The sequence below is a fragment of the Agelaius tricolor genome, unplaced genomic scaffold (assembly GCF_023055355.1).
Source record: "Agelaius tricolor isolate 1412-34295 unplaced genomic scaffold, bAgeTri1.0.p SCAF_2, whole genome shotgun sequence".
Classification (NCBI taxonomy): domain Eukaryota; kingdom Metazoa; phylum Chordata; class Aves; order Passeriformes; family Icteridae; genus Agelaius; species Agelaius tricolor.
The window spans coordinates 78,586,823-78,610,101 of record NW_027269262.1 but is presented as its reverse complement, the minus strand read 5'-3'; the positions used below and the strand labels follow the sequence as shown (position 1 = coordinate 78,610,101).

At 36.4% G+C, this 23,279-nt stretch overlaps 1 protein-coding gene across 3 annotated transcripts; it reads left to right on the top strand.

The window, feature by feature from the left end:
• The first annotated feature begins 2,993 nt into the window (after positions 1–2,993).
• Positions 2,994–21,995, top strand: LRRCC1 (leucine rich repeat and coiled-coil centrosomal protein 1). 3 transcript variants are annotated; one of them, XM_071421659.1, is made up of 19 exons: positions 2,994–3,332; positions 3,414–3,619; positions 3,982–4,047; positions 4,804–4,971; positions 6,831–7,000; positions 7,143–7,310; positions 8,159–8,361; positions 9,065–9,236; positions 9,564–9,712; positions 10,756–10,960; positions 13,290–13,429; positions 14,694–14,895; positions 15,994–16,179; positions 17,231–17,405; positions 18,079–18,242; positions 19,096–19,304; positions 19,484–19,621; positions 20,960–21,095; positions 21,707–21,995. In XM_071421659.1, the coding sequence occupies exons 1-19, from the start codon at positions 3,256–3,258 to the stop codon at positions 21,836–21,838; spliced, it is 3,066 nt and encodes a 1,021-aa protein (XP_071277760.1). In that variant the 5' UTR covers positions 2,994–3,255; the 3' UTR covers positions 21,839–21,995. The 3 variants fall into 3 exon arrangements, 2 of the variants coding, with proteins under 2 accessions (XP_071277760.1, XP_071277759.1); XM_071421658.1 differs by having other exon boundaries at positions 7,101–7,310; XR_011678384.1 differs by lacking the exons at positions 19,096–19,304; positions 21,707–21,995 and having other exon boundaries at positions 7,101–7,310; positions 20,960–21,094.
• Positions 21,996–23,279: the final 1,284 nt, after the last annotated feature.

Here is a 23,279-nt window from a genome sequence, read left to right as displayed (position 1 = left end):
TTTTTTGGAGTTTTTTTTTTGTTTTTCACAGCAGAGTTCACTTTGTTGTTAGCAGTCTGTCATAGCCCTACTTGCTAGTGAAATGTTATGGGAAGCTTGGCTTAATCATTCAGAAAAGAAAGCATACTTTGGGTTTTGATGTCTCCTGTGTGAAGATAATTAACCAAATACTTCAAGAAACACTGGCAAATCATGGACATGTTGGTTTAATATGTACTTCAGAAATTATAAGGCCTGCAGGTATTTTTAAAGAAAACAACATTAAAATTAATGCATGGCAAATGCTCATTTCTCAGATGATTTTCATCAACAGATTTCATTTTGTTTTATGTACATCTTCAGAGACAACCACAGAGGTGAGTAAATGTGACTTCAACATCAACCCTAGGGAAGGAGGAAGGTTATGGCAACGTGAGGAAAGAAATCAACCTTCCATGTATTATTGACAGTGACATGGACATTAGATGAACAGCCTGCCACTATTTTTCCACCATCTACACAGAAAGGAACAGTGATAACCAGTGATCACCAGTATGCTTTGCCAAAATCTCATCAGTCACTGGGTATATTGGAGCTTGTTTATACTTCACTCATTAAACACTGCCCTAGAAAGAAAATCACCAGTTTTATTCCCAGTTTTTTTTCTGAACATACACTGATAGACTAATACTCAAGCATGTCCTAAGATGGCATTAATCTTCAGACACTGCTGTGAGGGAAGGAAAGAAGCTGTATCATAATTTTCATTTCTGCACGGGAGCTGTGGAACAGAAAGAAGAAGGTTGGAACTTCTGACTGGTGTGGCATGTGTCTTTTAAGGTGTGGCTGCTGATTTTTCTACATACTTATCAATCTCTTGCATATTTTGTGTTAGGAGCTTCTCTTCAACCAGATGTGGAGATGCCATACACAAAATACTTTTGTACCAAACATGTAATTTTTTTTTTAAAGATGCAGAGAAAAATGGGCAGAAAGAAGAAAACTAACTGAAAAGAAGCTCAGCATGAACCCTAAGGGTTGTGTAAGTGCCCAATCTCGTAACTGCAAAGTTCTTACTTTTTGTCAGTCAAGTGGCAGAACCAGTTTTCTCATGCAGGTCAAAGCTCACCAGTGCAGTGAACAAAACTCATGCTTTTACAGGGGCCAACTTGAAATACACAGTGGTTCACACCAGTCTTGAACAGCAGGATTTCCACTCAAATACAAAATAAATTAATCTGAAAATTAGTTTATATAATATGCCATCATGTAAGAATCCTATGGCTAAAACAAGCACGTGCACAGGCTTTTTTAATTGTTCCAATGACCTGAAGTGAGTTTCCTTCACCACAAAGAAGCTCTGCAGCATGTCAGTGACAGAATCTACAGCCCCAGAGCAGCCCCTAACCATAAGAAAATTCTTCCATTTTCTCCAAATCCCTGCAGTACTCTCCAACTACTTTCATCTTACAGACTACAAAAATTGTAGTTCTACAAGAAGCACACTTCTACTTACTAAAACTTGCATACATTTTAAATTGCATTTATTAATTTCCTAAATTGTATTATGTATTTAAGTATGCATTTACCATGCATGATTAAAATTCATAATAATTAAAATATTAATTATCTAGTATTCATGATTGGGAAATTCAGCATAGCATATGTTTTACATGGTTAAAATAAGTAATTTCTTGTTTTATTTTCTGAGTCTCCTTCTCTGTGAATGCACAGATATTATGTGATATCCAGCAATCTCCCAACTCTCTTATTCTGCTTCGTACAGCTGGATCACTCTCTTACAACAAATCAATGTTACACTCTGTTAAAATAAGTAATTTCTTGTTTTATTTTCTGAGTCTCCTTCTCTGTGAATGCACACATATTATGTGATATCCAGCAATCTCCCAACTCTCTTATTCTGCTTCGTACAGCTGGATCACTCTCTTACAACAAATCAATGTTACACTCTGTTAAAAACGCCAATCACTTGTTTTTAAAATTTTTAAAAGTTTAATAGTAATAAAATGGTTATAAAAATAGTAATACAATTAGAGTAATAATAATTCGGACAAATTGAATTAGGACAATATGAGACAATAAAGACAAAGAGTTACGGACGTCCGGGTACCTGGGCAGCACAAGCCCGAAAAAGGGCTTGTTAACAAAGGATTAACCCTTAAAAGCAATAGCCTGTTGCATATTCATACACTTCATACATGATGCATAGATTCCATTCAAATACAGGATTCTGTCTGGTCATCGTCAACTTCTTCCTCCAATCCTAACAGCACCTTCGATGGGGGAAGAAGTTCGTTTCTTCTGATAAGAGGGCCATAAATTCTTCTTCTCTGAAAGATTTAGGTGTCCTGTGGCTGCTATCTCGCTGCGAGTCCTTTCTTTTTAAAAAAAGTATCCTACATAGCATCGTTTCTATTTTAACAATTTTTATAACCTAAAACTATATTTAACACAGTACTTAAGAGAATTAATACAGCATTACTTTCTAACACAACACATATAATAGTCATTTTAATATTTGCGAAAAGCCAATCATAATATACATGCATTTTTCACAACCCAATGGAATCCTAAAGTACAGACGCAACTTTTTTCACTGATCATCCTAGCATATGATTTCTAGTACAAGAAAGGCATTCACAGAATCTCCAAAACAGCACCTTAATAAGGATTTTTTTTTTTATTTCTGACAAAGCTGCCTAATCTCAGAAAACCTCACTGACATTATCCCTTGGTGGCTGGGCACGGGATCAGGCTCCCCAGGCAGGTGGCCACAGTTCCAGGCCTGCCAGAGTTGCACAGTGCTCTCAGGCACACGGTGTGACTCCCGGCGACGGCCGCCGATGATCCCTGTGTGTTTCTTCCATCTCAGGATGTTCTGTGTTTCTGTGACACTCTTAACACCGGGTGAGCTCTAAAAAACACCACAGCCCCACGCACGTCCCCTCGAAAAGAATGCAAAGCAGCCCGGTCTCTAAACCCGGCCCCTTCCTGGGCCCATGGCAGGAAGCGGCAGGAGAGCGGCGGGAAGCGGCAAGAGGGCGGCAGGAGAGCGGCAGGGAGCGCAGTGGAAGCACGGAGCTCGTCCCCCGCTGCCCCGCGGGCTCCGGCAGCGCCCTCTCCCTGCGGCCGCGCCTGCCGGCGGCGGGAGCGGGACGCGGCGGCGGCGGGGCCGTGAGGCGGGGCTCTGAGGCGTTTTGTCCCGGCCTAAGGCGGGCAGCGCTGCCGTGGGAGACAAGGGAGCATTGAAGCGAGATGCGGTCGGCGCGGGGGCCCGGCGGCATGGCGGGGATCCCCGGCGAGCTCAGCCTCATGGATAAGGGCGTTAAGAGGTGAGTGCGGACGGGCCGGGAGAGGGGAGGCCGCGGCGCAGGGCCGAGCTGCCGGCTGACGGTGGGCTCCTCTCTCCGCAGCCTGAGGGATGTGTCCCTGAGCTCGGACCTGCACACGCTCAACGCCCACTGTAACCTCATCGCCAGGATCCAAGGGCTCGACCACCTCCGGAATCTGCAGCACTTGGATCTGTCATCAAACCAGATTCGCCGCATCGAGGGGCTCGGTTCCCTGGCTAAGCTCCGCACCCTGAGCTTATCCTGCAACCTGCTAACCAAAGTGGAGGGTCTGCAGTGTTTATTTCTATCCATTTAGCAAGTTACGAAGGTTTTTCTAAGAGTCGTATTAAGGTTTACTTCTGGAATGTTTGCTTATAATTAAGGTTATACCGAGTTAGTATGCGTTAGTATGCTAGCCATTTTATAAAGTGAATTTTAAGATGAGTATGTATAGTCTTGGTAAGCCTTATCATAGCAAAATGCTTAAATTTAGAAGGAAAACCTGTTTTTTGTAATATGATTATAGATGATTGTAATAATTTTTAGTTATGATCTTTAAAGGTTCACTTTGCAAGTTTTGGATTTGATGAAAACAGTGCATTTTTCTGAAAATCTTCCTGTTTCTATTTTTCCCCTCATTTTTTTTTAGGACTGGAAAAACTCTTTAATTTAACTATGCTGAACTTGTCATATAATCGCATACATGATCTCTCTGGTAAGTAATATTGCCATGTGCTGTGCAATACAAAGCATTTGTCTCACTTTAATTTTGAAAAACTTGACCAAGTGTATTTTGAGAAGTTTCTAGCACTTCAAGTGCCAGTTCACTGAATAATACCAATACAGGTGGCAATTGCTGCTCTTCTCAGCTTTAAAGTTTTTAACACCAAAGATTGCTCTGAACTGGAATTTATTCTTCTGTGTTTGGTGAGGCCAAGCTTGTTCAGAAAGTAGTTCAGTAAACATTTCAGACTTACTTCCAAAATATTCATATCTTTCATTTTTATAGAACAAAAATGCAACTTTGCATATGAAATGGAAGTTCTCTTATATATCTCTGTTGAAATGGTCAGTTGTTCTTATGATTTCATGCTACAAAATCAAGAGAACTTGTAATGGAAAATCAAAAGAACATTGATAACAATTTTGTTAGTGAGCTTGTGTTATAAAATGAAACTTGAAGGAAAAGGTTTATTTTTACATGCTTTTTAACAGTCAGAGATTAATCTGTTTCTTTAAAGTTAGCTCACATAAGTAGCTTAAGTGTTGTACTCTGTGGTAGAGTAGCATAGGTAATTAATGTGTAGAGAAGGAATATGGAGCAAGTGTAGTTCTCACATTTCTGATTATGATACATTATTTACTGAATATTTTTCAACAAGATGCTGTTTGTTCTAAACCTCATAGTCTAGGACTGTAGCAGAAAACATGACTTTGTGGTTGTTTGGGTTTTTATTCCTGAAATTTCCAGGATTTCGATCCCTTCATGGAACCAGACATAAAATTAGCCGCATTGACCTTCACAGCAACTGTGTAAGCAATATTAATCACTTACTTGAGTGCACAAAGGGGCTGCGCTGTTTGACAAACCTCACGCTGGAAAGAAATGGAAAAGCCAATCCAGTTTGTCATGTAGCAGGTATGGATCTGATCTTATGGAGATCATTTGTGCTCGTTAGCTCAGTGATTTCCTTTAAGCTGTGAGCCGTTTTCTGAAGCTTGCAAATTCATTCATAAACTGGCCAGCCTGCAGAAATCTAAATTCTGTCAAAATGAATTCATTGCCATTTTAAAAAATCATTTTTTCCCGACAGCATATTCTTAAAATTGTAAATTGTATGCTTTGATAAGGCTCAACATTTTCACCTGTGAGCCCAGAGGAGAGCCACCAACATGATAAGAGGGATGGAGCACCTTTCTTGTGAGGAAAGGCTGAGAGAATTGGGATTGTCCATCCTGGAGAAGAGAAGGTTTCAGGGTGACCTAATTGTGTCTTTGCAGTACCAGAGAGGAGTCTAGAAAAAGGAAGGAGAGAGACTCTTTCCAAGGCCATATAGTGACAGGACAAGGAGGAATGGCTTCAAACTGGAGTAGGTTTAGATTAGATATTAGGGAAAAGTTCTTTACTGTGAAGGGTAGTGAGGCACTGGAGCAGGTTGCCCAGAGTGGTTGTGGACACCCCATCCCTGGAAGTGTTCAAGGACAGGTTGGAGGAGGCTCTGAGCCATGTGGTCTAGTGAAAGAACAGGAGTATTAATATTATAAGCTGGAAAGGTGGAGAACTCAAAGAATGTATGTAGAGATACTGAACTTTTAGGCAGAGGGCAGACACAAATAGGTAGTCTGCTACTGCTAGAGACTGCAAGAGAAAGATAAGTAACAGTTAGCTTTTCCTTCTTTTCCCCCTGCTTCGGTTAGCAGTGACAGACTCTGGATCCTCTGCAGTAATTAGCATTGTCATCCAAATAGGTGTCAGGTGTTTCACTAGGCAGCTTGGAGAAAAGTTAGAGAATGCATGTGGATGCATCACTTTCAGTTGCATTTGAGCTTCTGGTTTGGAGGTAGATTTTTCAGGCCATTAAAATGTTATGGTTCATTCAAATGTCTAAGTTCAAACAAGTTAAATTGTAGCATTTTATATTGGTGTAGGTTTTTTTAATTTTCTTTGTGTGTAAGAGAGGAAAATCTCTTACGGGAAGGTGGAAGTGGAGGATTGATGCTTTTGCAAGAGTTCAAACGTAATTTGAAAGAGTAGGATAGTAGGAATTACAGCCATACAAAATAGCAATCATATCATGAGCATACAATTGATACAGGTGTAATGTATGTACACTTAAAAAGAAACACCAGGTGTTACTGAGGAAAGCTAAATAAGGTTTTAAGTAATGTTTTTAAATGCACTCATCAGGTTTTACAAATACATTCAGGCACTACAGAAACAGTAACAGGACTATTAAAGTTATCTGATTAACTTAGAAAATGCCACTACTTTTCTTCTGCAAGTGTTAACGTACCTCTTCATATCTATGTCTTTGGTGGCACTTTGAAAACTGTAGTGTTCAGCAGCCCAAATTCTAATAAATGAAAAGTGCTAACTTCTGTGCTTTATGGTTTCATAACTACTTCATTCACTGACAAAGGATGAAGTTGTTTAAGCCCTTTCAAAACTGGCTTTTCTATTACATTCATCTACCCTTCCACTTGGTACAACTGTTTGGGTGCAGTAGGCTGATGTCTGTGCAATTGCAGTGTGCTGATGGTGGCTGGGAAATCCCTGTGTAGATCAGAACTAGGCAGGCAGCTTCCCAGTTGATATAATTTGTAATGTTGTCTGTTGAAAGCCTTGGGAGGGGAAAGGTGAGACAATTGTAGATAACTCACTACTTCTTTTATTACATTAAAAATGCAATGAATCATTTAAGATGATGAGGTACCTAAAATACACCAGGTGTCTTCTTGGAAAGTTGATTTCAATTTAAATGTGGTCTTTTTCTTAAGGTTATAGAGAAACTGTTCTTCAGTCATTGCCCCAGCTAACAGTTCTAGATGGAAGAAATACTTCTGGTGAACCAGTGGACCTGGCAGAAGAAAACTGTTCAGATTTGCAGTGTTTAGAAGACATTTTGGGCTCTTTGGTTTCATCTGGGTGCCCTTCCACCCAAGATCAGGTGCCATAGTTTGTGTGTACTAGTTTTAAAATTGACACATTCTATTTTTGTATTGCATGCAGTGTATTAATGCTACCAGAGTTGTCTCATCTTCTGATAGAACAATGTTCCCTTACCGCTGGCGACACCACACATTGACCAGGCGCTGGCTCAGTTTCGGCAGCGTTCAATGATACCAGTGCAAGGTGCCACCAGCTCCTCCACAGAGCTTGTCTCATCTTCTGAACCCGAAAAGACCCAGCTTGATAAAATACACAGTGAGATGAGGATTAAAAAAATAGAAGATCAGATTTTACAGATACTGCAAAAGGTGATTTTTTTTATTTCCGTGCTTGCACAGCAAGTTTTGTTTGTAAGATAAGGTGTGCCTTTCTGATAATGAAAAATTTGCTGAACCAGACTAGAGCATTTCTACTGGTATTATGGGCTGACTGTGCTAATATGTTCTTAATAATTTTGAAAAGCTGGGAATAAAATAAAAAGGAGTCTTTAAAATTGAAGATTGCACTTTGTTTCATGAATCATAAATCATTCCATGATTCCATCATCCATTCAATGATTCCATCATTCCACAGAATAAAAACCATAGCGTATGGGACTAGCAGAGCTATTCAATCATGTTGTATTAGAAAATTCTTTTTATGTTGTTTTTTATTTTAATCCTGAAACCATCTATGTACTCGCTGAACCAGAGTAAAACATGAAATGCACCAAAGTGCCTGGATTATACAGTTGGTGAAAATTAATTTCACCAGTAGGTCAACTTGATACGCTTGTCACATATTAGTTTGTGTTGTTAACATAGACAACATAAGTTTGTCAGGTTTGCTTGGTACTGGTGTTTGCAAGGCTTTTTTGGTTTTATGTGCTGTGTTTGTTTTACATTTTTCCCCAACCGCCTAAGGATTTTACCAAACTTCAGGTATTTCAAATGGAAACAACTATATGTTCTCAAGCATCCTGGGTTTACTTTAGTTTCAAAACAATATAAAATATTTCAGCAAGGAGGGAAGGGATTGTAAAAGTAAAGAACTGGAAGCAGTTGTTTAGTTTTTGTCAAAATTATTTTGTATGAACTTTTTAAAAAGTTGCACCCGAGTAAGTGTTAGCCAATCAGAAATTGTAAAATTTGTATCTAAAACTTTGATGTCTTCTTAGGTATCTGATAGTTCAAGACAGGAAGCTGCTCCAAGTGCTCTCAAAGCTAAGAGAGACACAGATCCAACTTCTGAGAGTGACAATGAAAGTGGAAAAGAGAACAACAGAAAGGTCATGAAAGGAAGCAAGATCCCCACTTACCGTAAAACTGCCTTATCTACAAAAGGTCGTGCAAGTCATCTCAAGAAGAAAATTACTGACAGGTATCTCAGTGTTTACTATATAAAGCCAAAATTAATTAAACTGAATATTGTCAACATGAACATAGTTTTAAATTGAAGCATTTCACTAAAAGTGGTAGGTTGAGTAAATCAAGTTAATTAATAGTACCCTGAAAATGAGTAGCTACTGAGGCTTCATTCAGTTGTTTCTCCACATGAGAAACATGTGCTGTTTCTTTCTTCAGGTGAGAAGGAAATTGAACTGAAGATTCCAAAACAAACACTTTCAAAATCCTAACAGCTTATGTTTCCATCTTTATTTTAAATTGTGGCGGCAAAAGAATTCTCCACAGATGGAACTGAGTAATTAAAAGATTCATGGTGTCAGAACAATGCTCAAGAATAAATATTTTTGATGAAGCTGAGGATGCCATAGTGATTTTTGATTTGTATAGTAAATATCAGAAGTGATGAGTAGAAGACAATACAAATTGGAATATATTTGTTCAGTCAGCCACTTCAGCTCTACAGCAACTCTACTCTTCTCAAATTTTTTTGTGTTTATGTGATCATGAGATGGTTTTAGGTAGCATCTGCTAGTTGTAAGTATCTTTTTAGAGCTGAATATTTGAATTTAGCGGTTTCTGTGGTCTGCAAATTATTTTCTAAATACTCTCTAGTATTTAGCTGCTGCACTAAACTGTACATTTTTTTCATTTAAAAGTGTCTGAATTCACTTTTTAAGCTCTGCATATAAGGAAGAGAAGAAGAGTTCCTTGAAGTGTCTGTGCTCCAGTGAGAACGACTCTCATTTTAAAGTAGTGGGAAGAAAAGCTGAAATAATAACTGGAAGACAGAGCAAGATGGAAAAAGTAGAAGAATGTAATTCAAATCACATAGAGGAATCAACATACCGAGTAGGTTTTGCATCATTTCAAGTTAAATACATCTTCATCTGAAGCCAAACATATGTCTCCTGGTCAAACTAAAACTGGAGGTGACAAAAATAATTGCATGTAGATATTATCAAAAGTAGTGGAGTTCTTGTAGTGCCAGCGGGGAGAGGATGTATTTTATTTCACCTTTATGGGAGTTTTTGGCCTGGTTGCTGGCACTTTTTTCTGTCATCCATGAATTCCAGAAAGACAAAAAAGTCTTGTTCTACAATTATAAATACTGTTTATCATTTTTGGCTATGTTTGAATGTTTCCTAGTAAGTTGATGCTTATCATATTCTTGCTAAGGCACTGATTCAAGAACTGGATCAGGAGAAAGAAAGGAGGTGGAAGGCAGAGCAAGCAGAGAAGAAATTATTAGAGTGTGTCAGTGAGCTACAGAAGCATGCAAAAGAAGAAAAGAATATTCAGAGTATGGCTTTATTCACTAGAGACAGGTAGGGAAATAATGCTATAGTCTAAGAGTTTGTTATGGTGGGTTTTTTTAGTTTCCAATAATTCATTTTGTAGGCTTAAGAAACAAGGACAGCTTTAAACAATATACTGGAAAATAAGGCATCAAGAAGTAGTGCTAAAATTTCTCTGAGTATTACCTAGTGAAATTCTCTTCTGCAACTTTCTTCCTGTTCTTGTCACAGAACAGTATCAGTATGCCACTTTCCTCTGCTTCTAGCCTTTACTTTCCAAACAACCTATATCATAACTAGACCTTCAGTTCAAGCTCTAGTAGCACTCCCATATCATACTTCTGCCTTCTGTGTCCCAGTCTCCCTTTCCACATACATCTAGAGCATTCTTTGCTTTTTTCTGCACAGCACATTAGAACAAAAATGTTTCTGGCAGGCTAGAGTTGGCCCATAGGCAATGTATTGTGCAGGGCAAGCCTAGCACATCATCAGAGAGGAAGATGTCATCATCCTTGTGTGTTCTGAGCAGCAGCTTTTTTTTTTTTTTCAAAGATCTCCTTATTTTTGGACATGTCTGCTCCATTTGGCTTTTTCTTAACTGTATTGTATTTATCAAAGCCTCATTTTCTTTTAGGAAGAACTAAACCACGTGCTTCCTGACTTACCATCCACGACTGACTGTGAATATTTCCCTTTTTTCCCTTTTTGTTTTAGGTTCACTTCCTACCTTTATTTTATACCCATCTCCATTTATACCATCTTCTCTAAGAGGCTTATTATGTTCCTGTAAAGCAAAGTAATACTGGAATGTCATTTCCTAGAAGATGTATCTATGAGGTTGTCTCCATCTCAGGATTTTTAAAATGAATCTCCATATAGTAATGCTACACATGACTTTATTAATAGTTTATGTCTCTTTAAACAGTTTTATATGACAGTGCTATAAATAGTAAAACACAGTAAAAAACAAGATGTGTAGCTACAATAGCTACTAATGCCTTTTTCTCAATGTATTTGGCATGAAACTTACAAGTAAAACATTTATAATACAATTTCACTGCGTTTATTCTCAGGTTAAAGGAATTGGTATTGAAAGAGAGAGATGCCAAAGCAAGACTGCAAGAAGATGTCCAACAGTTGAAAGGTGAAACTGAAAGACTTACTAATGAGCTAAATCAGGCAAGAAATAAAGAAGCAGAATATCAGAAGGCCATGCAAGCTTTAGAAGAAACACTATCTAAGATGGAGACACAGAGGTTGCAGCAGCGAGCAGCAGAGGTAAATATTTCTCGTGAGTAAATTATGCAATGGCAACAGGGTGGCTACCATAGTCCTGAATACAGAGAAATACTAGATTTTACCAACATTGAGTCTGAGTTTTCCACAATAAAATCTGGGGCTTTCTTTCCTGCATAGTTGTAGTTAATAACAGGTATCCATTTTAACTGTCAATTAATGTATTTTATAAATATAAATTTTAAATATAAATTTTATGGTGGCCTTAAGATAAAGGAGAACAAGTCCTATGTAATTTTAACACTGAGAGTTGATATTTTCTGAAAACATTGAGTGATAAAGACAAGTTTTTAAAGTTGCTAAAATCAACAGACATCTTACTACTGGGATGGAAATCTGGTGTTTCTATTTGTTTCACTGGTCTAAAGAATTAGATGCTTTTAATTGCAACCAGAACAAAACAGTAATTGCTGAGAACATGAAAGATTCTGGTTAGTTTGTGTGATGTTTTGTGTTTGTTTGTTTGGGATTTTTTGGTTTTATTTTTACAGCTGGAGAAGATAATGATGCTTTTGTAGTCAGAGGCTCTTTGTTGAGTATACAAATACATAAGATCAAGATGCTGGACCAGATACTGCCACGATTTCTTTCTGAGAAATTAGTTGTTGAATTTTCACTGTCCTCCAATATATATTCCTTTTGTTTGTTTATATTCCTATGTTAGTCCATTCCTATGTCACTTAACTTAGAGAAAATGAATCTTAACATATCCATCCTGAAAAGTCTTTGAACTGATAGTGTGGTGCTGTAGGAAGTGTTGATGTTTAGGTTCCCTGAAAGGAATGAAAATCAGGGAGTGTCCTGACAAACCCATCCAAGTACCCTCTATTCTAGGCTCCTGGTTGGGGACTTGAGTGGCTCTTCCGTTTCTTCCTTAGCTGTAGATACCCTGGAGCTATTATGGAATCTAGAAGTGATCTTCAGTTTAGATGAGATATCTGCCTGTCAGTTTTAAAAGTACTAAATTTACTGTGTGTGTGGTTTTTTCTTTCTTATAAGAATGAAAACACCTCATTGATGTATTAGGCTTTTTATTTTTCTTTCAATGAGTTTGTAGAAATAAGTCATCCCTTTTGGTGCTAGTAATATTGTTTTTATTAAGGGAAAGTCTTTGTTCCTGTCCTTAAGATCCTGTAGCAAATACTCCTTAATAATTATGTTTCAAAGAATAATCATGATGCTCTCAAAACTAAATCCTGTTTTTCAATGTTCAGATTTAATATACCTTTGGCCTATTCTATCAATTCCAAGATTAAGAAATTCTAGAATATTCCATAGAGCTTTCTCATTGTACATCCCAGCAATTACTTTCAGAGGTAAATTATGGTTACTCCATGTAGCCACCACTATAAGGCCTTCAGTCAGCATTACTAGATGACTTCTTGAAGGGTTTCAAGATGAGTAAGTTTACTATGCCTCTAAATGTGTACCCTATTCCCTTGTTCTTCCTTGACATTTTCGTCAAAATGTGTTCTTGCTTGACGTTTTTAAGTGCTTCAATTTAGGAGAGAATTCCTTCACTTCTTCCACAAAACAAAGGAATACAGTGTGATGTGTCTAAGTTACTTATTAAATTATTCATGAAAAGGCTTAACATGTAGAACATAAAAACTTAGCCTTTTGAATTGTCCTGATTTTGAATTACCATTTAATGAGTAATCAAAACCTTTTTTATAACTTTTTTTTATATCTTTTTTCTTCATGTTGAATCAGAAAAGAGTTTCATATTTAAAAGGCTTAAGTCTATAAAATGGAATTACCCATAAAAGCTTGCATCGAATGGAAAAGTGGAGTATGCCATCTGGTGTTTATACCAATTCTACATTTTTTGTAAAATCATTAGAAAGCAGCTCTGTTCAGCAGCTCTAAACTGTACTAATCAGAAAGATGGAGATTTTGACAAAAGTGGAGTGTTTAAAAAATGAAGTTTATGTTGAATACATCTAAAAATGTTTTGTTTGAAACTAATACAAGTACTAAAATAAAAGAGTTTCTAATTGCAGAAATTGTTCTGCCAATGCCCTTCCTCTTCTTCCACTTCTGCAGGACACCTCAAAGTTCTTTACAAATTAAGTAAATGCCACTGGGTCTTTATCAAGGTTGCTTTTTGAGTTGTAGGAAGTTAACACTTTAAACATCTTATCTTAAATTTCTTCAAGTGTTACAATATATTAAGAAAAAAACAAAATAAAATCAAACAAAAACCCCAAACAAAAACTCTTAGAAGGCACCTGTTCCTTTTTGTTCTAGTATAAAACATGACAATTAGATACAGTTTTAAGAAAATCTTGCTCTTGTCTTTATGATACAGATGAAACAGGTGCAAGAAGCAGAGCTTAAAGCATCAGCAAATGAAAGAGAAGTACAGTTACTTCGAATATCTGTCCGACAACAGAAGGAGAAGGTAAAACAACTCCATGAACTTCTTGTATTAAGAGAGCAAGAGCAAAGGTATGGGGTCATTATTTTCTTTCCACAAGTTAGCAGAGATGCTTGTGTTGCCATCATGGTTTTTAAAATGTGTTCTAAAGTATGGATGCGTTTTTGTTTGGGTTTGGTTTGTTTTGGGTTTTTTGATTAGTGGGAGAGATGGTCATTTTGAAAATGTAGATGTCTTCCTACACATTTTCTTGCTCATTTAGAAATATCTTGTAGATTCCTGACTCATAAGTTCGTGTAGGCAACTTCCAGCCTTTCACATGAAAGGTTTTCCTCTTATAATATGGCCAAATTCTTTATTTTAAATACTTGATCTGTAATCCAGGAATAATCAGATAAAAATAAAATCATATCTGAATTACTGACTGAAGAGCTGCATATGCTACAAAAACACAAAGTATTCTGCAGCCTCTGCAGAACCTTGCTTGTTGGGTGGTGTGTGAGTTACTTGCCTGGCTGTTATCCTCTTTGAAAATTTCCCTTTTTCGGAGAATACTTGAGGCTAAGTTCTGGTGGTGTTCAGCTAATACAATCAAATATGTGTTAAAACTATATCAAGAATACCATGAGGTATAGTATTATATAAGGAAGGTTATTAATAAAATAAGCTAGTTAAATTTGCTAAATTGTACAAGGGAAAATGTATTCAGTCACCAAGAAAATGGCAGGTTTAGATGGGAAGAATCTTAGCGCTTTATTTTGAGAACTTTAAATAATTACTTCATAAAGCTCCAAAAGATATAATGTGAAGGACAGTGGATTTTTTTTTTTTTTTTTTGCTCTAAAGTAGCGTTGAAGTACGGGGTACATTTGTTTCAACATTGTCCTTTTAGGTCCCTGTTGCTGCTCTTTTCAGGTTTTGGGTCTGAGTGAATAGCAGCAGTTGTTGGGTGAAGGTGAAAGGAACGACTGACTGCAAAATAGGGCCTCTGGCTGTACAGGGCTTTTCATTGATTCCAGTGTCACTTCCAGATGTTTGTTAACAGCAAAGCATACAAGTGCTAAACCACAGCAAAAGCACAATTGAATAGTTTCTACAAATGTTTGAATTAAAAAGTAAGGATATTCCTTTGGGTATTTTTAACAGTAGTCAACAGAATTTTCCTCATGCTGGGGCCATTGTCAGAGGAGACTGAAGGCTGTCTGTGAGATGAAGGAATTGATCCCATTTTTTATGTAATTCATTATCCTTGTTCAGTAAGACCAAGGAATTGAATTAAAACAGCATTGTGAGATCCTGCAGTTCATATCTCAAGTGTATGCTTGGTAATTTCAGGAAAGAACTTGGAACCCGAGTTGCTTTAAATGGACCTGAATTTCAGGATGCTTTGTCAAAAGAAATGGCTAAAGAGGAGCAGAGGCATGAACAGTGTGTTAGAGAATTGCAGGAGAAAATTAACATGTCAAACCAGAAGTACAGAGAGTTAGAAGATGAATTTCGTTTAGCTTTAACTATGGAAACAAAAAGGTTTAAAGAGGTAAGACTAAGAGAACATTTAATCTCACACTAGGTGGGGTTGTAGTTCTCTTAAATGTGTTGGGTTTGGGTGGATATTCTGGGTGTGGTTTTTTGGTATTTTGTTGGGTTGGTTTTTTATCCCTATGATCTTTGCTCCAAGGATTCATGCAAGAATACTGGTAGAAAGGTTTGAAATATCAGTCATTAGAACAATGACAGCAAATGCCAAGTCAGCATTCAAAAACCCCAGCATTTTTGCTCATATGTAGAACTTAATCACTTGATCAAAAGAAATTTTAAAAACCCCTTCTGTCTGATGTTACTGATTTCTTTTAAAATATGTTGACTTCAATTAGAATATATTTAATTACAGTAAAACCTCTTTATTGGTTTGTGTTTTGATAAGGTTATCGTAAATATATATATACAAATGTATTTAGTAATATAGTTCCTTATTGTGTAAATTTTCAAAATTGAATTTTGGATATATATTTTGAAACTCAAATTGAAAACTTACCTGCTAAATTCCTCAAGGAATTTATTTCTGTGGCTAGTATTTACATTTTTTATATGTTAAATAAAATATTAAATTCTTTACCTTAAACTTGGTTTTCTTTGTTTTAAATAAGTTTTAAATAGATGGGAGAAGAGAGAATAGACAGGGGTTTTACCGTTCAACTCTTTCTGTTACAAGAAAAAAAGTCTTGAATTAACTTTGTCCTTCTTTTGTGATTTTAATGTTAATTTTAACAATGACATTAAATCAAGGCATTGTGTTTAGCTCCCAAGTATGGTTTTTCTGCTCTGCTTCCCATCCACCCATATTTTTTTCTCCCGTGTATTGTGGGTTTTTTTTTTTTTGTTTGTTTGGGGTTTTTTGTTATGTTTTGTTGGGTTTGGGGTTTTTTTACAAATAAGCAGCTGGGTAGAACCAGTTTTTCAAGTTGTAGTTTCACAAATAAACCAGGAAAAAACCAGTTTCAGATATTCACTAATTTCCTATAGAGTTGATGAATTTCTGTGTCCTCACTTGAAATTCAAATGTCAGTTATGTTTATATATGCACTTTTTTTTCCAAATGTTAGCATTTTTCAAGTCTTGTCTTATAAAATTTTAGGTAAAACAGGGGTTTGAAAAAGCTTCTGCTGATCTAGTTGAACACAAACAAGCCCTGTTGGAGTTGGAACAAAGGGAAAAAGACATGGCAAGTCTGATCCAAGACCTGACAAATTTAGTGGAAGAACAGAAAGCAAAAATTGCAGAATTAACAAAATCAAATGAAGAAGCTACAGCAAACCTAAAGGTATTTGTTTCAAAACATTTCAACAACACAGATTTTTTTTGGTGATGTTTCATCTATAAAAGTTAATGATTCCATACAAGCTTGATTAACTAAAAGATACAGGTTTCCTATTGCACTGAAATGCAGTAGTGCACGTCAGCCTTTATTCTTGCATCTTGCACTTCTATTTCTCACAAACACTGCTCCCCATATAGAAAAATGTTGACTCACTCATGTTTTGGAAAGTGCACTCCTTGCCCTTTGAGCAGTAGCAGTTTTTACATATCAGTTGGTCAATCAAAACTACATTAAGAGCCCTGACCCCTTATAAATTCAAAGAAATGGAACATGCTTCTGCACTGGTCACTTACATGAAGTAAAACAGTAATTGAACAAATAACGCAGTGTAGTTGTTCGCAGCTTAGTATCTCCTAGTTGTATAATATTAGTATTATTTGTTATCTACTGTCAGATTTTAATCTTAAATCCTGTGGGCACGGTTGTTTTATGGTAACATATTCTAGTACTATTCTCTGTAAATATTTTTTTTTTAATTTAAAGGACATAACTTCTGAATGGTTGTGTGATCCAGTCCAGCTTTGTGCTAAAACTTGGGTGGAATACAACCCCTACACAGCTGTTTGTAATCTCCCTTCTACATGTTGTTGTTGTTAGGGTGCCCAAACATTTTGTTGTTAAACAGAATACGATTCTGGCAGTCACTGACGCTTTTAAGAATAAAATTGAAAAATACCTATATTAAATAGCTGTAATCTGTAAAACAAAATGTAGCTGGGATAATTGAAGATACATATTTATCATTGGAAGTGAAAATATATCCCAGCTTCTGTCTTCTTCTGATTCAGTTTTTAATATCTTTTCTTTACTTTGCTTTTCTTGACTTGTGCATTTATAATTCTAAACTGTTTTTTTATGATGACATTAATACTTTAGAGTGGGTATTTAGAAGTCAGCTTTACAGTTTTCTGGGATTACCCCTTAGTATTAATTTGAAATTTTGCATATTGTTTTAAATGATCTTACTGTCTTTTCCCAATGTTTGTTTGTACAGTGTCAAACTGGAAAACTTGAAACTGTGATTGAGGAGGACAAACAAAAGGCTATTCAAGTTGAACTTCTAAAAAAGGAAAATATAAAACTTATTTCCCAGCTGACAGCCCAGGAATCTGTGATTGATGGATTAAAAATGGAAAGAAAAATATGGGGGCAGGAGTTGGCAGAACAGGGTAAAATAATGGGTTTTTTTTTTCCTTTGCAGAAAAAAAAAAAGGTGTTCAATATCTTACGTGTCAAATAAACACTCCAATAGAGTTTTAATGATGACATGGTCCTTGGATGCCTTCCTGATCTTACCCAGTGTAAAGACAATGTGCAACAATAAATGTTCTGTGGCACATGGGCTGATACAGGATCTGTAACAGCAGTTGTGGGAGTCAGCTGTGAATACAGTTAATCTCTTTCCTGAAAATGTGAAAATGCCATGAAGTTGTACAAAGAACTTTTAAATGTGAAACTAGAAAAACAAGGATCTGTAAATAATGTTATGTAATGCTTCTTGTCTGGTAGGGAAATCTAATATGGAAATTTCAGTATATATCTTAAAACAGTGTTAAATGTTAAGAGAAAAAAATTTGGGCATTTTTCATTCCTGTGATTCAGCACCACCTTGTGGTCTTTAGGGGTCTGTAAGAATTATTGTCAACTGTTTTTCAGAGAAGTTTTCATAAAGGATAAAACAGAGACCTTCAGTTCTGCATTTCCTCGTAAATGTTATATAGATTAAATCCCTACAGTGAGAAAAACAGTCAAACCTTTGGTTTGTAAGGTTCTTACCTTTTCTTCCCCCAGCCCAATCTCCCAACATTCCACATCTTGAAATCAATATCTTGTTTTGTCCAGGAGCTCATCTTGCACAAGATCGGGGGAAACTGGAGGCAAAAATCGAAGTTTTAACAAATGAGATTGACACATTAAAAAAGCAAAAGGAACAGGACAGTGATACCATAAAAATTAAAAACAAAATAGTGGATGATCAGACAGAAACAATTAGGAGACTAAAAGAAGTAAGTGCCACATCTGACAATTTGTGTGCTTAACTTTCACTGCAAGTGTTAATTTTAGCTATCACAAACCCTTTGATAAAAGCTGGGTCTGCACTTAGAGTTTTCTGACTCAAAAATCACAATCAGACTGTCAGTGGCAATTTATTTCATTGAGAGCAGAAGAGGGCTTTTTATTAAATAAATGCACAGTGATACTGTTTGAATCTCTCATTGAACCATATTTATGTACAGACCTTCTCTTTGCCTTGCTTCAGTGTATTCTTGAAAATGATTTTGCAAGAGGTGAAAGTAGGATAGCATAATTCTGAGTGTTTAAAAGAAAAGGAAAAATAATTTTTAAAAGTTTGCTTGACATTTATTTTACAACATAAATATTTTTTATTTATTTTGTTCTTGTAAAATAGTATTTTGGCAGCAGAAGTAATATGTTTTGTCCCAATAATTCCATTTGTCTCATTTAGAGACTTAAAACTTCAGCTTAATGATCAAAGTTTTATAGCATGTTATGTCAGTCAGTTAGATGCATGTCATTGTTACACAGATTGTGAGCTCAGTGACTTACATATAAGTTGTTTATTCAGCTCTTATGTAGAATAAGAGTGCAAAATAACTTTTTTCTTACCTTGCTTTCAACTTCAGATTAATGTTTTGATGACTTTTTTTAAATTCAGACTTCTTTTAGATGAAGATTAAGTAACTGACTACCACTTTACTAAGTGTTTTTCATAGATTCAGAAAAGTAAACGTTTATGTTATTCTCTGCTTTATTCCGTCATAGACTAAACACATACTCTTAAGGGGTAACAATAAAGTTAAGGGAGTTTGTGTGTTCTAAAATATTTATCTTCTAAAGGGCTTACAAGAAAAAGATAAACAAATCAAAAAACACCATGAAGAAAATCGGGAAGTTCAGAAATTGCTTCAAATAGAGTTGGATGAAAAAGCTGCTGAATGTGAAAGGCTAATGAAAAAATTAGAAAGGCAAAATGAAAGAAAAGAGGAATTAAAGCAACTGCTAGAAGAAAAAGAAGTAGAACTTGATGACATTAAGAATGCACACAGGTGATACATAAATATCACAATAATTCTTTGGGATTGTTGTATGCAATACTGCTCTGAAGTTATTCTTCCTTGCTATTAAACCCCACAGAAATGAGGAAAAATGGAAGCATGAGAAACTCTTCTACCTTCCTAAGAAGTGGTATTTACATTCATTGTAAGTATGTGCATTTTATTTTCAGTGCACTGAAAAAGAGGTGGCAAGGTAAAGGAGAGCTGTTAAGCCAGCTGGAGGTGCAGGTTAAACAAATGAAGGAGAACTTTGATTTCAAAGAGAAGAAGCTGATTGAAGAGAGAAATAAAAGTCTTCAAACTCAAAGGTAAACACTTTAATAATTTATTTGTGACTACTCAGTTCCAGTAGAGTTGCACTATTAATAAGTGTGCAGAAATGCTTGATTATGGGATGGAAGAATGTGTAATACCTTTTTAACTACTTGGTGAGCTCAGTTACAAACTGGGCCTAGAAGGAATTCTTGCTGTAGAGGTGACTTACTTTATGGAATTGGCATTCAGTTAGAGCATTTGGCATCTGAACATCATTATTTCCATTTTCCTTGAAAATAACCTCATATTTGAGGTTATTTTTTGCCTCGTCCCATCAATCCAACCTGCCCTGATCCCTTCTGTAGAGCCTTCCTGCCCTCCAGCAGATCAACACTCCTGCCCAACTGCTGTCTGTTAATCACTGTTTCAGTCTGTGACAGACTGTTTCTAAATTACCTGTCATTCTTTTCCCATACAAATAGCAAGATTTAAAATTTATTTTCTTGTTCCTCTTACTGTCAATTTCTTCAATCAATTAATAGTTAAATATGAGATGATACAGAAACTAGTACTCATAATCTGAAAAATTATTTCATATGCTTCTGGAATGATGGAGAAGTTTGCTAAACTGATGATTTTTACTTTATTCTTTGGCCCCCTTCTCATGTTTTTCTTCCTTCCTCACAACTATTCTTGAGAAAATACCAGCTAGTTAATAAGACTGCATAAAAAGAAAATACAGAACCACAACAAATCAACAACAAACAACAGTAACAAAAAAGCCAAACAAAACAAACCACCTCAAACAGTCAATAGTATTGGGGTTTGAAACTGTCAGAAGATCAATAGTGAAACTGAAATTTTTGTTCTAAATAATTCTGGTTTGTTTCAAAATTTTGTTGTAAATTAATTGTATTAAATTGCCTTGCATTTTGTTCCTGCATATTTAAGAATTATCCCTTATAAGCAGAATTTGCTTGCAGTTAAAGAAATGCTTCTTTGTGGTGAAGGAGACACTTTCCTATTTCTGTGAGACACAGGCTCACAGGCTGTTCACAGGATCACACAGTTCATTCACTTCTTGGGAACCAAAAGCATAAGATGTTTGAAAATAGGTGGAGTTCTTGTCCATGTTGACAGTAGCAAGCCCTAATCTTCATATCCTTTGCTAGTGATATTAAATGCCTCTCCTTAGAGAATGCCAGAGGTCCTAAAAAAGCTAGAAAATGTACTTGAGAAAATGTACTTGAGCAGATGGAACACTTCTGATGCCAGTATATAATTGTCTTCATGCTTACATTATTAAAACCTTATCAAAGGCAGAACTTGGACAGAGCAAAATACTTCAGTTGTTTGCAGGACTATGATTTTTTTTTCAATAATTTTTTTAGGATTGCTGTGGAAAAGCTTCATAAAATGGATAATGCCTTCAGAAAAAAACTTGAGTCAGTTTTGGCAGCACATCAGGAAGAACTCTTGCACCTGGAAAATGAAAAGGAAAAACAAATTGAAGCAGCAAATGAAAAAGTAATTTTAACACTCAATTTACACATTTATTGTATTTGCATTTTTATTCTACAGCTGCTACAAGAGTGGTGCTTGGAAGTCTCCTGTTTGACTCTGTTGGGCTGACTGGATGGAAACAGTCCTGGTTTAGTACTCAGTCTTTGCACAGCAAGAAAATTCCTAGACTTGTGCCATTGTAATGTTTTATATTCAAGCAAAGTGCAGTGCCATGCTATACAGCTATTATGAATCAATAGCTAAACATTTCCTTATCCATACAGGCAAGAGTAATGTTGACTATGCCAGATAATCCATTTAACTCACCTATGCCAACCTTAACTGTTACTGTTTCTGTCATCTACTGCATTCTTCCTTAACATGACCACTGGTGCTTTTTTCCTTAGTAAGTTTTCTGTATTGATACAGTACTTGCTACCTCCTAGCAGATTAATACATTTTTTAAAGAAGAAATTCTGCTTCTGAATCCAGTATCAAGAGTAATGTGTTGCATATTCAAACATAAGCATGTAACTCTTGCATTGCTTACCAGTGTTAAAAATTGCCAAGATTATATGGGTTTAGGTGTATTAAATAAAGCAAGAATTCTACTTCATGTCTCTGTGCTCTTTCAGGTCTACTCTGTTGAAGAAGAAATGCGGGAGCTTCTGCAAGAAATGGCAAACAATAAAAAAGCCATGGAAAATAAAATACGACGACTTACAAATGCACTGAATGATATTCAGCAAGACTTTGAAGATTATTAATATTTATACTGAAAATGTATATTACACAAGAAGTTTCATCCACTACAAAGCACTTTTCCTTGTTTTCTAGAGAATTAAGTCTTCGTTGTATATTTTGATAGTTCAGGGAGCAGACAAATGTTTTTACATTATTTTCATAATAAATAGTTATTTCTAACCTTTGTTTATTTTTAACTGCTTTCAAAATGGGTCATAACATGTATAGATGAAAAGCATCATATGAAATTAGGAATTAGCATGTTTAATAAGAGAAAAAGAAGTTGGAAAGTTCTAAGCCAAAAGCTTGAAGCTTTGCTTCAGTGACGTAAAGATTCTTGTAATGAGAGAACCAAGAATGTTGAATCACAGAAGGGCTTGTTTTGAAAGGGACCTTAAAGATCATCCAGATCCAACATCCCTGTCATGGACAGGGACACCTTCCACTAGACCAGGTTGCTCAGAGCCCCATCCTACCTGGCCTGGAATACTTCCAGAAATGGGGCATTCACAACTCCTTTGGACAACCTGTTCCAGTGCCTCACCACCCTCACAGTAAGGAATTTTTTCCTATTAGCTAATCTACACCTGTCTTTCAGTTTAAAACCATTCTCCCTTGTCCTGTCACAACATTCCCTTGTAAATAGACTCTCTCCATCTTCCTTGTACCTGAAAACATCTTTAATTTGCCACTGCTGGAGAATGTGCAACTCCTGCACTATAGAGTGGCTTTTTTGGCAGTGTAGTTTGGTTTTCTCCACAGCAATAGGCTCCCTACCAGGCTTTTGAAATAGAGGAGATAATAACCTAAGAGCTTCTTAAGGAAGCAAAAAATAACCCTTATGTTAATATATTGTTACACTTATTTCAGGGTGTTTTTACTGTCTCCACAGTACTCAGGTGTTTACTTCATTTGCTTGTTCTCAGAAGATCCTAAACTGCTACTGAACAACCCCATCCTCAAGCATTTTCATGCTGCAGAAGTGAAGGGAGCCGTGAGCAGCAGAATCACGGGAACACGCTGCTACACCAGGTGGAGCTGTTTCCTCTCCCCTTGCACCTCGCTGTAGCTGCAGCACAGTCCTGGTGCTCCAGTGACCGTAGCAGCCCCTAAGCCGACGTCGCCATCAGTCGTTCAGAACCCAGGCTTTAGCACATGGCACAGTGTAACTGATGGTGCATTTTGGTGCACAGCAGCCCTTTAAAAGAACTTTATTTAGTGCTAGTAAAAAGCCCTGGCCTTTGAGTGAATGTGTGAGGCCTGTTGGGTTTGTTATTAATTTGTTAATGAAAGCTTGCTGTGTGAGCCAGAGCTTGATACCAGCTGCTTCTTGTTATGAGGTGCAGCTTAAGGGATGACAAAGGCCTTGAAAACGTGGCCACAAGTTAAAAGCAGAAGCCATGGCAGCGAAAACAACATCCTGATGATCAGTTACAAGTCTTTAACAAAGCACAACATTGAAAT